This window comes from Cygnus olor, chromosome 1 (genome assembly GCF_009769625.2).
Source record: "Cygnus olor isolate bCygOlo1 chromosome 1, bCygOlo1.pri.v2, whole genome shotgun sequence".
Lineage (NCBI taxonomy): Eukaryota > Metazoa > Chordata > Aves > Anseriformes > Anatidae > Cygnus > Cygnus olor.
Window position 1 is genome coordinate 96,461,328 of NC_049169.1, and position 14,908 is coordinate 96,476,235.

Below are 14,908 nucleotides of genomic sequence, written 5' to 3' on the forward strand. Positions count from 1 at the left end.
CGCTTCGCCCTCCCCTTCAATTTGTGTTCAGAAGGAATCAGCCTTCACAGAGCAAGTACAAAGTGCCCTGGTTTCACCTGATTCCAGACTCTCCCCTTTAACCAGAACTCTGTAGGTTCATGCGACAGCCGAGTGCAGGGAACTTTTTGACAGACTCATGCAGCCGGGTTGATCACGGAGGCATACAGGGGTGAGGAAAAGGAAAAGGGGAAAAAAATAAAAGGAGGAATGGTGAGCTTGAGAATATAACATAAGGAAAGAGAAAAGCCTCCCCCAGCTCATCAACCCTATCCCAGATAGGGAGGGGGGCTGCTGGGTGCCAGGGTAAGGCACTCCAGCGGCTGCAGCAGCAGGAGGGAGCCCAGCATGACTGCAGGGACAGCAGAGTGACTGAAGGGAAGAGACAGGGCTTGTTTTTCTTTCCACGGGGAAGCAGGAGAGTGAGGAAGAGGAAAGAGTTTGACGATAATTATCTTCTACATTTGCGAAGAGCTAGAAACTGTCTGCTCACCAGGCATTTCCCGGTGTGGTGTTTCCCCACTGCGAGGTTTCTATCTCATGCTTGACTGACTCTTCTCTTGATTTCTAGTAATTAGGAGCCTTCCAGCCTGCCCAGAAGAAAACCTCTGCTTGCAGCATCCCTGCTTTTTAGGGACCAATTGGATGCTATTATCTCACTGACATTTAAAAACCCATGGCTGTACATCAGAGCCCCAGCTGGTGGGTCCACAGCGCGTGCTCGTCCGATTGCCATACATCTCCCCTCCAAACTCAGCTCTCGTAAGGAAACAGAGTAGTTAATAACATCCAGAGGAAAACAGATAAATCAAAGTACTTGATTCAAATGCTGAGATAGGACATTGCTCAAGAAAGAGGATTCACCTGTCCTCAGCAATGGAAACGATGAGAATCACTACAAGGTCCCCCAGGAAGCCTGTCTTTAAAGCAGTCTGTACTTGACATACGTGTCCACGTGTGTGTATAATAAAAGTAATTGCTACTTGTCATCATTAGAGATCAGCAAGGCAAAGCCTGAGCTTTTAATAAGCCAATATGGATTTCGTGTTCTGCCTGCTGCCTGAGCTACAGCAATTGCTACTTCCTTTGGAGATTGATTTTGCCTTAGGCTTGGTCTTAAGAGGTTATCTGATGAATTTGGGTTATTTGGGAAAGAGGAACAAAGGACAGGCCTCCCTTGGAAATGAAGATAATCTTTTAAAGCAGGAATCAGAGAGAATTGCCCTAAATGCAAACAGACCCTCAGTAACCAGTCCACTTGCACGTTCCTTTCGCTTCCGTGGGCTGTTTTCCTTGAGCCTACAAAACAGCACTTGAAAGAAGGAGGGAGCTCGAGACAGAAACAGGATGAGACTGCAGAAGTCACAAAAAGCCATATCTCCCCCTACAGTCCCTACTCTCCAAACAAGTCCACGTGCAGGTGCTAGGAGGAAAGCAGTGTCTTAAGAGACGAGGCCTCCTTTGGGGGCCTGTATGAAGTGTCCTGAATGGTGAATCCCAAAAACGTGAGTCCTGCCAGTATCAAATGGACTAGAGAGTAAGGCATCCAAAATTATGTGTCATTTCGAGTGGTCCCTCTTCTGTGAAGCTGCCAAGTCTCTTTCCCCTGTGGCCATGGTGACCTCCTATAACAGAGCTGACAACTCGCAGGGCTTTTCTTGGGGCCAGACAGCACCCAAAATACTGATGCTGTGGAAGTCACCCAGAGCTGCGGAGCAGCACACTGGTAAGTTGCTATGAGGAAGAAGAGCCACAGAAGTGTTCCTTGCATTTACCCTCAGAAGGGGCCAAAAACAATGGTGTTTTCAAGGATGGGCACGTTTGTCTGAATTTCCTGTCCTCCTGCATGTCACCTCTCATATTACTGCTGGCCTCTACCTTTACCACACAGTGTTTAATCTCAACCATCTTCCTATGTCCCCCTGAATACACACAACAGAGGAAATTAATGAGTATGAGGAAGAGAAGAAGAAAGGAGAAAAGGGCAGGGGCTGGGGGATAGAAATCAAAGACTCTAGATGACAGTTTGTGTATCTTTTGTGCGAGCAAGTGAGAGCACAAGCATGACTGAAAAGAGGTACAGAGGAAATATGTAAGAAAGGCAGACAGGTTATCAGTCTTTCCACCCGTCCTCCATTAATTTCTAGCTCCCTCATCTTTCTCCCCTTCCCAAAAAGATTGATGCAACAATTCTGTCTTTAGAGAGGAGGGGGTGAATAAAAAAAAGAGGTGGGGGTGGAGGAGGGAGGAATCCCAAACCTCCTACCACTGGATCAAAGGAAAGAAATAAGGAAAAATCTCACCCACTGGAGTTGAATCAATAGTCCCTAAAGAAAGAAATGCTCCCATTTGTAAGCTATAGCGTCTCTGTCCCAAACACGATGTACCAGTGTGAGCTGTTTTCACTTGCCTCTTAGCTGCAAAAGAGGAAGGGAAAGGCCCCTGGGTAGTGGTTTGACTTTTAGCACATGACAAGGTGTGCTGGCTTCGGTGATGGAATTGATAACAAAGGCACTACAGATGACAAACACTGCGGCAGCTCAAGCTTCCGCTATGATGAATAATCCCCTTGCAGTCTCAGCTCATTTATTTCGCCCAATCCCATTCGCAAGCAGAACTGCTGTGTGCCTGCTGACACCGCACTTGCTGAGAACTGGAAAGCACTGGGAAGAGACTGGAAGGCTGTGGGCACACCAGTGATTTTCTACAGCTCCTGCTAGCACCTTCTGGAAGCAGCTGGGATGGGGAAGAGCTGTCCTGGATCTAAGGCAGAAGGAGACTCTGAATGCAATAGTTATAAATAGGGGAGCTTTGATCCCTTCCCCAGCAGCACAGCTTTCATACTGTGGCACATGTGCTTCACACATCTGGGACCAGAGCATCCTACTGCTGGTTTTGCCTGCTCCCTGCTGAAAGAGGCTATGAGTGGAGTAGCTGTAAGCCCGCCACTGGAAAAAAAATAAAAATAAAAGAAATGACTGCCACATTACATCCTGGATGCCATAAAAGACTTTTTTTTATGAAGTGTTTTTGCTAGTAAGTGTACAATAATTAATCTGCATGTTTTTCAAACTAATACTGATGCAATGGCTTGTTTATGCAAAATAGCCAAGTGTATGAAAATTAAATGCATCCCTAACCTACCTCTCTTCCTCTTGCTGACAGCTGGTATGGTTTAGGATTATCTCATCGGTACTTTGCAGTGGACATGACACCCATGTGATGTAATTAAGATAATATATTCAGTAATGATCTTGCACTTGCAGTAGGAGCAAGCTGACATTGGCTGAACTGCAAGGCAACATACCTTATAAAAAAAATAAAGCAACCACCAAGGTGATATCTCCAGCTACGTGATTTAGTTTGCAGCACTCATCTGAAATAGCAGTGGAGTGAAATTTTAATCTGAAGCAACTGAGTGTAACTAGTGAATATACACACAGGCTGCCACAGAACTGCATCGGAAGATGGACGACGACTGGGAAGCTCTGATCTCAGCCTTCATGCCCTGTGAAACAGGTTGTCAAAAAGCACTGGAAGCAGGGTAGCTACCCAGGTGAGTGACATGGGCTAAATAAACATGGTCCAGAGGCAGGGAAAGCTCCTGTGTGAAGAAGGCAGCTGTTGAGGTTTATAATATGCTTAAGACATCACTTGGGCAGCGTATATAAGGGCACCCCCACTTAGGAAGGGTCACTGCCATCTTACTATCCAGTGAAGGAAGCAAGAAAGAAGGAAGAGCAAAGCGGGGAAGTGGGAAGGAGAGCAGAAAGGAAGAGATATTACCTTATTTGGTTCCTAGAACCCAAGGGAAGCAAGCTTTCCTATAACAATGGTGTAGCAAACAAGCATCCCTGAAGAAAACACACATCCTTGAAACATTCATTTATATTTAATACTTGAGAGTTTACAAAAATAAAAGGTGAAGGCCAGCATCATGCAGTGACTTTATTTGCTTAGCTCTCTCTGTGTAGCCTTCACGGAGTCACTGCCTCCCCACACACACCTTCTGGCACCTGTCCCATGGGCAGAAGTAATGACACCACAACACGTTGAGAAGAGCAAGCCTACCACCTGAACAAGGACTGCTTCAGACACAAAGACACTGCATGCGTTTGCCAAACAGCACTAGCACGCACACACAGCTTCAACACACTGAAAGAAAACCAGACTGCTTTTGAAGGGCCTGGGTCTCCTGTGAGAAAGTGAATAAATATGAGAATAGCCCTGTCTGTCAGAAATGAGTTCAGTGGCATCCCTGAGGAAAAGGCATCTGTTTGATGATTATTTGGCCTGTGTCACGAGCTGGGGGGAAAGCAGGCCTGATGCTAGAAATAATGACACAAATAAGGAAGCAGACATGCTGGAATATTAGCAGAGGTACAAAGTTGCTGTTTTGTCTGGCGGAGGATGAGAATACCATCCAGATTAGAAAAGGAGACACCAAGAACACAACCACAACCCTCTCCATTACAGTACCTACTTGCAGCAGAAGTACCAGCATTTCAAAGGCTTTTGAAAGCACACTTTCAAACAAGGGTACAGGTGGTGCGAGAGGAGCTTTGGCCCCATCCAGACACAGGCAGCTGCCAGCTCCCTGCAGGTAGGAGGGTCAGCAACCTCTCCTGATCTTTGCTGGGGCCTGTGGGAGAAGCAGGTGACTCTTCTGCAAGACAGCTCGTTTCCTCCACAAACATCCATGCTGTTGTGTATTCACTGTCATGACTGCAGTAGTGCACCAACACAGCCTTCACCGCTGGCCTCTGGAGAAGAGCTCATGAGGCTTCAAGAAAGAGCTGTTCCTCATGGTCCATACTGGAAACCTCCACTGAAAAAAACAAATCCTTCTGTCCAAGGGGCCATAATCCATGTAAATGGCCACACAAAGTCTATGCTGTAATAGGGGGCTTACCTGTGTCTCAGCACTTATAGAAAAGTCATTAAATCAAGATGCTTAAACCATCCCATTATTTTTCCAAGTGGAATTTCATTTCATTGCATAAAGCACGAAGGGAAACTCAGTCCAAAAATCACCATTCACAGAATCCTTCATTTGCATCTTAAAAGGGGGAAGTCTGTCTGTTCTGCTTATTCTGTTCTTTAATTATCCTAATGAAAGCAAATGTGAATCCCCAAGGGTTTGGTCCCTTTCTGATCGACTGCTTTTAAATTCGGAGATAGGAGACAAGCAGCCATCAAAATGCTTAGTTTTTAACATGCACATCTGGGGGAAGATTCCCCTGGCACCTCATGCTACATGGACAATATGTTCTAGCAAGAAAAGAAGCTAAGCAAGACCTCTAATTTTCTGCCACGTGGAAAGCACATGAAAAACCAACTTAGGCTACAGGAAAATGTAGAAGTCACCGGCTTCAGACAGCGCAGTCCTCTTCAGCTACACAATATATTACAGGACAACCTTCCATCCAGAGCTCCTTGTTTGATACACTTAAAGGCTCCCACCCAGCATCAGTTTGAATTAAAGGCTCCCCACAAAGAGAGAGCAATAGCTTTGTTTGATACAGCTCTTTGTGAGGGCCACAGATTATGTCAAGAAGCCAGGACCTTGGAGAGCTAGGTCCTCGTCCAAACCCTGCAACCAATTTGCTACTTCCTTTGAATGCACACCCACCTCTCAGGCAGAGTTTGAGGAGACAAACTTCCCCCTTACAAAGAATCCGTATGACACCTAGCAGAAAGAGGCCTCTAGCTGTTACTGTAATATAAATAATAAATGAGTGAAATAATAAATAGAAATAAGGCATTCTGTTGCAAACAAAGCCAACATATTAGTGAACGTGTTTGGGTTTTTAAAGCATATTCAAACACCAGCCTAAGCTCCAGTGTTAACACAGAGTCTTTTAAAGCTCCGGAAAAAGCACAGAAGTCCGCGGGCAACTCTATTCAACCCTCAAGCCTTCCAAGCATTCACATTGATAACTAACTTGATTTGTTCATGTAACAGTACAATACCTTCCTTAATTGCTTCAAATTCCATTTCTGCTGCTTAGACCTAGGACATCTCAGCATCACCCATAAAAACTCAGTGGGTTTCATGACAGCTGTGGTGGATTCAGCCAGCAGAATTTGCCTCACACTGCCTTGATCAAGAGCACCACCAGCATCCCTGAAGCAGGTGGCCTTGTTATTAACTACCCTGTCCAGAGCCCTGCCGGCATCGGCAGTCAAGAGAAGGAAAGTGACTCACAACATGGTACACCACTGCAAAACTCATGATACTTGTGCTCTCCCATCAGGTACCGCAATGAACCACTGCAGGAATATGAGCAGACTGCTTTATTTCTTCTCATTTTCTGCCATTTGACCTGGATTGCCCATTGTAACAGGAGCCTCATCCTGGTGGATTACTCTGGGTGCCTTGGCAATACATGGCCAAAAAGGCATCGCTCTTTGGAGGCAAAGGGAAATAGGGTCATCTCCCTGACCCTTTGCGTACGTGCTGCTGTCCCACGTGAAGCCATGGATACACAAAATATTCCAACCACACCAACTAAGACACATTTTACCTGCTACAGGACTAAAAATAAGCAAAGACACTCGTATCTTCCTGCCCCCACCAGGGCTGAGGGCTGCCTTGAGTCAGGCTAAGACAGCAGCCATTCAAAAAAAAAAAAAGCAACCTGAATTTCTCCTGCTGGAAAAAGAGGGGAGGAGAAGAGTGATTTCTCAAGTGTAAGTAAGCCAAAGATGAGACTGAGGAAAGAAGACCAATAGGATTTATTTGTAATGACAAGTGACAAGTGATCACCATAAAGATATTCTTGGAACAGAATCCTGCTAATCTCTGCTATAATTCTAGTCCCAAATGGTTTGGCTCTGGCAGTGCTCTTAGAAATGATATATGTGAAAGCATTCGGGATTGTCAAGAAAGGAGTTTTGCCCTGACAGTTACACTTTGGGCTCACTGGATCTGTTTGTACTCCCCCTACATTTTTATTTTTTTTGAGCTAAGGTCAGCTGCAATTAGTACTTGGAAAGGAAAATGTTTATAACCTCTTGCTTTTATCATCATTAATAATGCATCAAACGTATCGAATGTGGGCAGGTTTTTTTTTTTCAGCACTCCATAGTGCTCTCCCCCTCTGGCTCAGAAAATACACACCTCTTGAGAGAAAATCTATTTCATTAGAGACCTGATAAAATGCCTAGAAATGACAACATAAATAAGCATTTAAGTGCTGCTCCCTCTTTTACTCTGAAGTCTTTTCCAGCTGAGCGGAGGAAGAAAGAAGCTGTAGCAGGATGGAGGGAGTGAAAGCTGATGAATATTTGATCACAATTGTCTTAAATAAACACTTCTCCCAGACATCCCCTCCTGACATACCGCCTGCACAGTTGGTCTTGCCTCTCTCACACCACCTTAGGGGCAAGCCCATGGCCAAGGTATTTGGAGCTGATGACACACCAAATGGAGTGCTCCCTTGCCTTTTGCTTCTCCCTTCCCCAGGGTGTTTACTACACTCCTTTGTTCTCCCTCTTTGCACCTACCCCTTCCCAAAAGGCTGGGGAACTTGAGCCTTCTCCAGAGCTACTGCCTGCTAGGAAGGAGGTTGGAAATACAGGTTAAGAGATGGAGGAGAGGAGGCAAGCCAACAGATGTAGGTCCTCACCTCTGACCTCCACAATCCCTCTCTGCCCAGCGTTGGCTCGGATACTCCATTCAAGTGTCAAGCAAAGCTGGGCATCAACACAAACTGCATTTAATCCTGCTGCGTGCTCGCAGAGCCCTTCCTTCAGGACCAGCAGAGCCAACGAGGAAAGAAAATTAATGACTTTGCCCTCGGCTGAGATTCCTTCCAGCTGCTGGAGAACAGATCAAGGAGGCAATGTGAAAAAAGCCCTCAACGAAAAGAGAAACAAAAATACCCTCCTCACAAGTAAAACCGACCCCCAAACACACCCATGCAGCAACAGGGAACCTCTGCAAGACTCAGCTGTGCCGCTCTCCCCTTTCCTAGTCACCACACTGGCTAACATCACAGGGACTTATTGCACTTATCCTTACTACGTCTCAGTAAAGTAGGGCACCACTATTGTTTCTGGTGGCTTGTACGCTGAATTTAAGGCAATCCTGAAGACCCAGAGCAGAACTCACCAGGAGACTTCACATTTTTCTGGAAACGAAGTAGCAGTAGAAGGCTCACAGAAGGCACAATGAGGCTCTTGGGGTTTCTAAGTGTGCTTGAGAGGCCATCAGTGCATGCATGCACACACAATTATTATTTTATTAAGCTAAGGAACTTCTTAGTTTTTCAAGTGTCTTCTTTGCATACGCACACGTTGGCTGTCCAGATCCTTATGGATCTTGCTTCATTAGGCAACCACCAAATTCCTTGTTACACTTCCCACTTGGCTGAAGTCACACAGGAGGGTTTGCTGCTCTAGCTTGACTTCATACAGACCATTAAACCCCAAACTGAGTGCTGACTAATTTGGGACATTTTCTTTATCACAGGTGTGGCCATGCAGACATTATATCCATTTTCTAAGCTGAAGAACTCAGGCAAAGGAAGAAAGATTGGTATCTAAAAAGAGTTGAGGCCAAACAAAGGTTTTGTGCAGATGATGTAGATATAGCCCTTTCTCCAAAGATATAAATGCCACACCACTCCACCAATCTGTTTGAAGGTGGTAGGTTTGGCTGGATTATACAGCTCTTAATAGTGGGAAGCCTGTGAGGAACAGCAGGTTACGGAGGTCAGCTGAAAGGTTACTGAGGTCTACCTGGCAAAATTGCGTTATGGAAATTAATCAGGAGTCATGATGGTATTACAGAGGATATTCAGAGGGAGTGGAGCATTTTTGAGGTTTTTCCTATCAGTAAGACAGTCAGGTCTCCTAGTTAACAGCAGGCTAGGCAAAGGCCTCAGCTATTACGCGGCTCAGAGGGTCAGTCTGTAGCACAAAGCTGTCAGGAGATGCTAAGTAGAAACTCATCCAGAACAAGAACTGTAAGAAGTTCAGACAGAAGCATTCAGACATAAGAAAAATCCCATTTGAAGTGTTCATGTCAGCCCAGCTCCCCTCAAAGCATGGAAACAAGCAAGAAAACAAGAATGCCATAATACTATTGACGAACTTGTCCTCTGAACTCCCAGCTCTCATCTCCACCCTCTTCTCAAACAGGCTCCTACCAAAATTGGCCCTGACTACATTCTCTTGATTTAAAATATCCTCTTAAGAAAGTTATGGTCCTGTGCATGACACCACAAGCCCTTTTGCTGGAAGTAGCCCAACTGGAGTAACTGGTGCTCCTTTATGGAAGGCAAGGCCCCTCTCTTCCTCTTGGAAGATGCAATAGCTTCACCCTGACATGCAACTAGTCAATGTAAAGGAAAAGACGGGAGAAAGAAACACTTGGAAGGGCTTGAAAAGCAGCTAGTGGTGGTGACAAGGACAGCTCCACAGCCTAGCCTGCATCAAGGTTGGTGAGTCAGAGGCTCCAGCACAAGTCGCAGGAGGCCATGCTGCAAAAAAATAGCATGTGAACAGCTGCAAGAAGGCACAGCCTTTGCTCGACACAGCCGTCAGGACATGAGGATGTCACCTTCTTTTCTGCTTTTCTTCCTCAGGCAGGTCTTCACTTGGGACTCATATCCTTCAACCTAGCAGAGTGTCCCAGCCTAATCCTACCTTCTATTGTAGTGTCTTGCCACTTCCTTAGCAAAGCAACACTTCACTGATCCTAAACCACAGAGACAAATCCTGAAAGCAATGTGGAGGGTGGGAAATAATAATAATAAAAAAAAAAGACTGGTTTAAATCAGATGGGACCATGCATCACACTTGGCTTGTGGCAAACAACAGGGAACAACTTTTACTTCTTGTAACACTGGAAAACATGTTAGTGGTTTCTTTGTAGGACATCAATAATTACTTTTTTCCATGCAGCCACAGCTGCGCTTGGTTTGGAAGCAGTGCCACTAAACTCCTACACTGTTCACCTTCCCATCAAGAAAGTCACTTGCACATAAAGGTGTCTGTGGTGCAGCTCAAGCCACGTCAATGGATGAAGCAGCCCAGATGAACCTGGCCCATTACGTTTGCTCTGAAGAGTGGGGAACAAAAATAAAAACAAAAATCTGGCACAAACAGTCTGATCCTAGGGGGTCAGAGCTGTACTTTGACGTTTTCACCTTTACAAAAGCCATAATCAAATCCCCAGTATTTAATGCCTATTTTCTACTTGGCATAACAGAAAAGAAAGGGAAGGTGGAAAAGGGAAAGCAAGAAGGAACAATATTTTCTTTATATATTCAGGAAATCTTTTCTCCAGCAGATCCGTGTTTTTTCCCCTCCCTTCCCTGTAAGACAGGATTAAGCAGTGCTGCAGCATCTACTGTCGGCTTGAATTCCCTGCCTCCCAGAATGGGTACTCGTAATTAAAAGCTTAGCTCACCTTATCCCTCCAGTTTCCCAGGCGAAAAGTCAAAGCCTGCATTTAATTGCATATATGTGTGCGTATTTAAAGCCAAAGCTCTGAAGAGAGATGAGATTTGGGAGCGGGGAGGGGAACACGCACAGAGGTATTTGACACGAAGTCTCAAACAGGGAAAAGTGGGAAATGGAAAGACGGGGAGAGGAAAAAAAAACACAACCACAGTGCATTTTCTCCTTCTCTCCCTCCAGTCCCCTGCTTGTCTACCTCCCCCATTTATTTTTTTTTCCTAGTAGGATGCAAGAAACAGGAAATGTGGACTGCCCACTAATAAGCATCGAGTTTATTCCTAGCTCTTCTTCTTCCCAGGACCTCTGGCTTTGTTTTTTAAGGTGAAGGTGATCAGTCACCAGTGCTTAGGGGGACCTGCAGGCACCAGGCTGCCTCCAGTGGGCCAGGTGCTGTACCAGCAGCAAATACCAGACAAAGCCTACCAGAAATGTTTTGAAACAGGGTACTACTGGACTGGGAAATTCTCCAGAAGATAAAGGCATGTCCTCCATAGTGGACACTGGTACCTTGTCAAGTCTTTAAAATACAAGTAGGAATTAACACATTTCAGCTCCTAAGGAAATACATTTGATTCAGAGGTTACCACTGTACATCATGTTTCCAACATGTTGGCTCCTCTGTGCCCAATGCTGATGTTCAGAGAACGAAGACAACTAGCAAGGATATTTGAGAACATTTTTGCATTCCTCTAAAGCCATGAGCCTTCCACCAGGATAAGAAGCCATTTCTGCCCCCCGCAAGGACTGAAACATTGCCAAAGATTTTGCCAAGCAGGCCAGGAGAGGGTCTAGTTCACCATGTCTATTTAAATTGGTCACACTAAGCCAAGCAGACTGGAAGGCTTTAGCTTAGTTGGGATAACTGAAACCTGTTGGAGTAATAGATACATTACTATTCCTCTGTAAAACTGGCTGACTGCAAATAGTAATTGAACTTGGAAAACAAATTGTAAAAGGTTCAAGGCTGAAACGCACAACAATTCTGTAAGAGGGCTTGGCTGGGTTGTTTCAGCATGGGTTTTTACACACTTCATTCAAGCTTCCTAGCCTCCAAAGGAGGAAGACATTTTCTGCAAAAGCAATACTTCCTCTACCCTTTCCAGCTAGCACCAGGAGAAAAATCTGTATTTCTATAACATTACCAATCCACTGCTCCGCTGGGAAGTCTAATATGATCTACCATTATTAATGGCTTCCACATAATTCAACCATAACAGCAGCATATGCTCTTAAGAAGCACCCCACAGAAGTATCAGCATAAGAGACAATACACCTCTCCCCAAGATATCCCCGTACAGACGCTTTCACCATCTGACAGCAAAGGACGCTGAGCTTGCATAGGTTACCTGCTCTCTCATCAGCACAGCGACCAGCAGACCAGCCCACATTTGATAAACCTGATCACCTCTAGAAAGCTGGAGCATCCTCATGGCTTATTCTGCCCATCATACCCTCACATCAGAGCACTGGGTCCACCTCCATTTTCTGACCAGGAGTACTGTCACTAGTGCACTGCAGCTCGGCACAGCAGCTGGCTGGGCTGTCAGGATGCTCCTAGGGTTTCCAACAAGCACCGTGGCCAATGCCTGTTATCGTGACTTGAATAAGCCTGGAGCAGTTTCAGGCCCACAAGTAGTGCCTGCAGTTGGTGCCACCCAACAGGCACAGCTTCTTGTTAGGCCAGGAACAAAGGCCAGGTTTCTGGGCATAGAACACCCCCAGCATTGTCTGGGCTGTACCACCCCTTGCCCGTGCTTACGCTCCTGAAAAGGTTTCTTGCCTCTCACTGAGGATACCTTGCCCTTTTTATCATCCCAGTGCACCAAGCCAATGAGGTAGCTTACCACATGCTGTGTCATCTTTTGCAAATCAGCTGCTCCCCAGCCAGCATAGGTCACTCCTCATAGGATTTCTGTATTCAAAAGCCTCCTTCCTATGCTATTGCTGAGGAGGAAAGTCCTGAAATAGTAACTAGCCTCTCCAGCTACTGCTTTGCCCAGCTGTAGCCTTTCATCCCAGCTGCATCTAGTCACCTGCTTAGAAGATCTTCCTTCCTTCCATCCAGCCTCCCTCCCCCACTTTTTGTGGGGCTTATGTTATTACCAACCTCAGAGTTTCCTGCTTCCATCCTTGGTTGCCAGCACCCAGGCAACATGCCAGTATCGGGATACTGAACCCCCAAGCAACACAGGGCAGCTCTAAGTTCCTCACTGAAGCCACTGGCAGGAGACACAAACGTGTGACACACACCAGGGTTTGCTGTTGCAGCTCTGTACTCAGTTGTTTAGAGGAGGCTGGGTTCCTCACACAGCTGTTGTGAATCTGGTACGTGTGCATGCACTGAGTAACAAGGCACCTTAACCCTACGAGTTTTCATCCCTTTTCTCACCATTTCCACATAGCATTATTCAAGAAAGTGAAAGACTAATAGATGTGGGGATCCAGAAAAGCCTTCTAAGCCCTGAGTTTCTAGCTGTCCTGAGTGCCTGTATGCTGCCTAGGTCTCAACTCTAAGGTTTAGCGTGAGCGTTAACAGACATCTACTCAACTCACTTCCCTGCTCAACTTAGAAGCAAAAAATCTCAAAACACCTTTGTGCAGATAGGGCAGGGTGGAGAGAGGGGGGAAGGAGAAAAGCAGGACTGAAACGAGACAAGTGAATTGCAGGAGAACTGCAGAGACTGAATGTAGTAGGTAAGGAACTACACCGTTTATTATAAACGGTATCAGCATATTTACTATATGAGATAGTCTTGTCATTAAGACTCCTCTCCACAGAGATATTACTATATTTATAGTATTGGCTCTTCTCTCTTTACATCTAAGCTGATAGGTCTATTAGCATAACCATTGTATTATCACTATGTAATCACTATTAATTATTACTGCAGAACGCCCTAGGAGAGTACAGACGTTATTTAATAGTTAAGTAACTTGGCTAGACAGCTACTGCTGCCAGTATCTTACCAAGCGTGTGACTGTTGGATTCCACCTCCACCTCCTCCTCCTCCTCCTCCTGACCACTTGTTGGAAGTCTCTCACCACTCATTCCTCACACAGCATCAGCAATTCAGGGAAAGGCCCAGAGGCCGTACTATAAATTTCTGCACAGCACAAACAACCCCAAGGAGCGCCCTGCACCCCTTCGATGTCTTATGCAATATGCAGACAACAGACAGATGAACATGTAATTGCCCCAACTGGAGGTGCTCCCAACCCACCTCATTAGTGAGGGAGCAGGTGCTGGTTTCATTAGTGGTATTCAGCTGACAGGTGGCAATGCTGGGGGCCTTCCCAGCTGCCCCCCATCCCAGCACAGCCCCATGCATGCACGCTGCCCAGCAGAGCACAGGCTGAAGAGGCAGTTGGAAAGCAGGACACAGTTTGGTATTTAACAGCAAGCAGACGTCTAAGGAACTGTAGGGAAAACAAGGCTAATTGCTTTCCTGTTGCTCTAAAAGCCCCTGCTTCCTTTGCTACTTTGAGACACTCAGCTCTATCTCCTGTGTCTCAGATTGTGCCATCAGACTGCCAAAGTGTCAGCTTCCTCTCAGATCATTCCTTAGTCTTCTCTATTGTAAACAGGGTGATTCATTTAATTTACAAATGGTTTTTCCTCCTTTGCAATTAAACAACTTCATTGGAACAGGTTTTTACAATGACTGTGCCCTTTCTCTTCAGCAAGCTAATTTCCTCAGAGCACAGAAACACACAAGCCTTTGGGGAGTTGATAGGTCTGGAAGGACGAACGAAGCCACCGTGACCCAGCCTGGTCTCTTGAGTCCTGGGGTTCACTTTCTGCCTGTACAGAGAATGAGACTGCAGGGATGATGGGGGAAATAATGAACCTCCCATGGAGAGACTTTCAGATGGAAGTCCCTCGGGATAAAGACGACTGCAACACAGCCAGCACCCAAGCCCTTCTTCTCTGTCCTGACAGCTGGGAGATATGCCTGGCCGCTCATTACTGCTCACTTCCATAGACTGCAGCTTCTCCCCAGCTTCTCTGACACACAAAGCATACACAATATGGCTATTTGCATTCTCTCTCCTCACCCTGAAATCCCGTCATAGCACGTCTATCCCGCTTCATCCCTGTTGGTTCTGAAGCATTCACTGGATTGAGTTTCAATTTCTTCTTCTCACTTTCAAAAACCTACAGTAATTTCAGCCTGTCTGTCCTTTTCACCTGCTTGACCTCGCCTCCTATGAGCTCAGCCTCTTCCTCTCCTCTCCTCTCCTTTCCACCACTGATAACACTCAAGCTTTCCCCACACTTCCCCTATGGTCACATCCCACTGCCTCTACCCCTGCCTCCTCCAGTGTGTGGAATCGTATAAGTCTGCACTGCCAGAGCCATTGCCTTCATCTTTCTATACTGCTAAAACCTACTGAGACACCAGGATGTTTAAAAATAAAC

At 45.9% G+C, this 14,908-nt stretch overlaps 1 protein-coding gene across 5 annotated transcripts in view; it reads right to left on the reverse strand.

Annotated features, from left to right (window-relative positions):
- The window catches only part of LOC121076669 (limbic system associated membrane protein), a 958,116-nt gene that overhangs the window by 339,379 nt on the left and 603,829 nt on the right, over positions 1-14,908 (reverse strand). For 3 of the 5 annotated variants that reach the window (XM_040571190.1, XM_040571180.1, XM_040571216.1), the window contains exon 2: positions 13,456-13,539. The exons of the other annotated variants lie outside the window; for them this stretch is intronic. In XM_040571190.1, the coding sequence (XP_040427124.1) occupies positions 13,456-13,539 (84 nt within the window). The remainder of the gene's footprint in view (positions 1-13,455; positions 13,540-14,908) is intronic. 5 annotated transcript variants of the gene reach the window in all.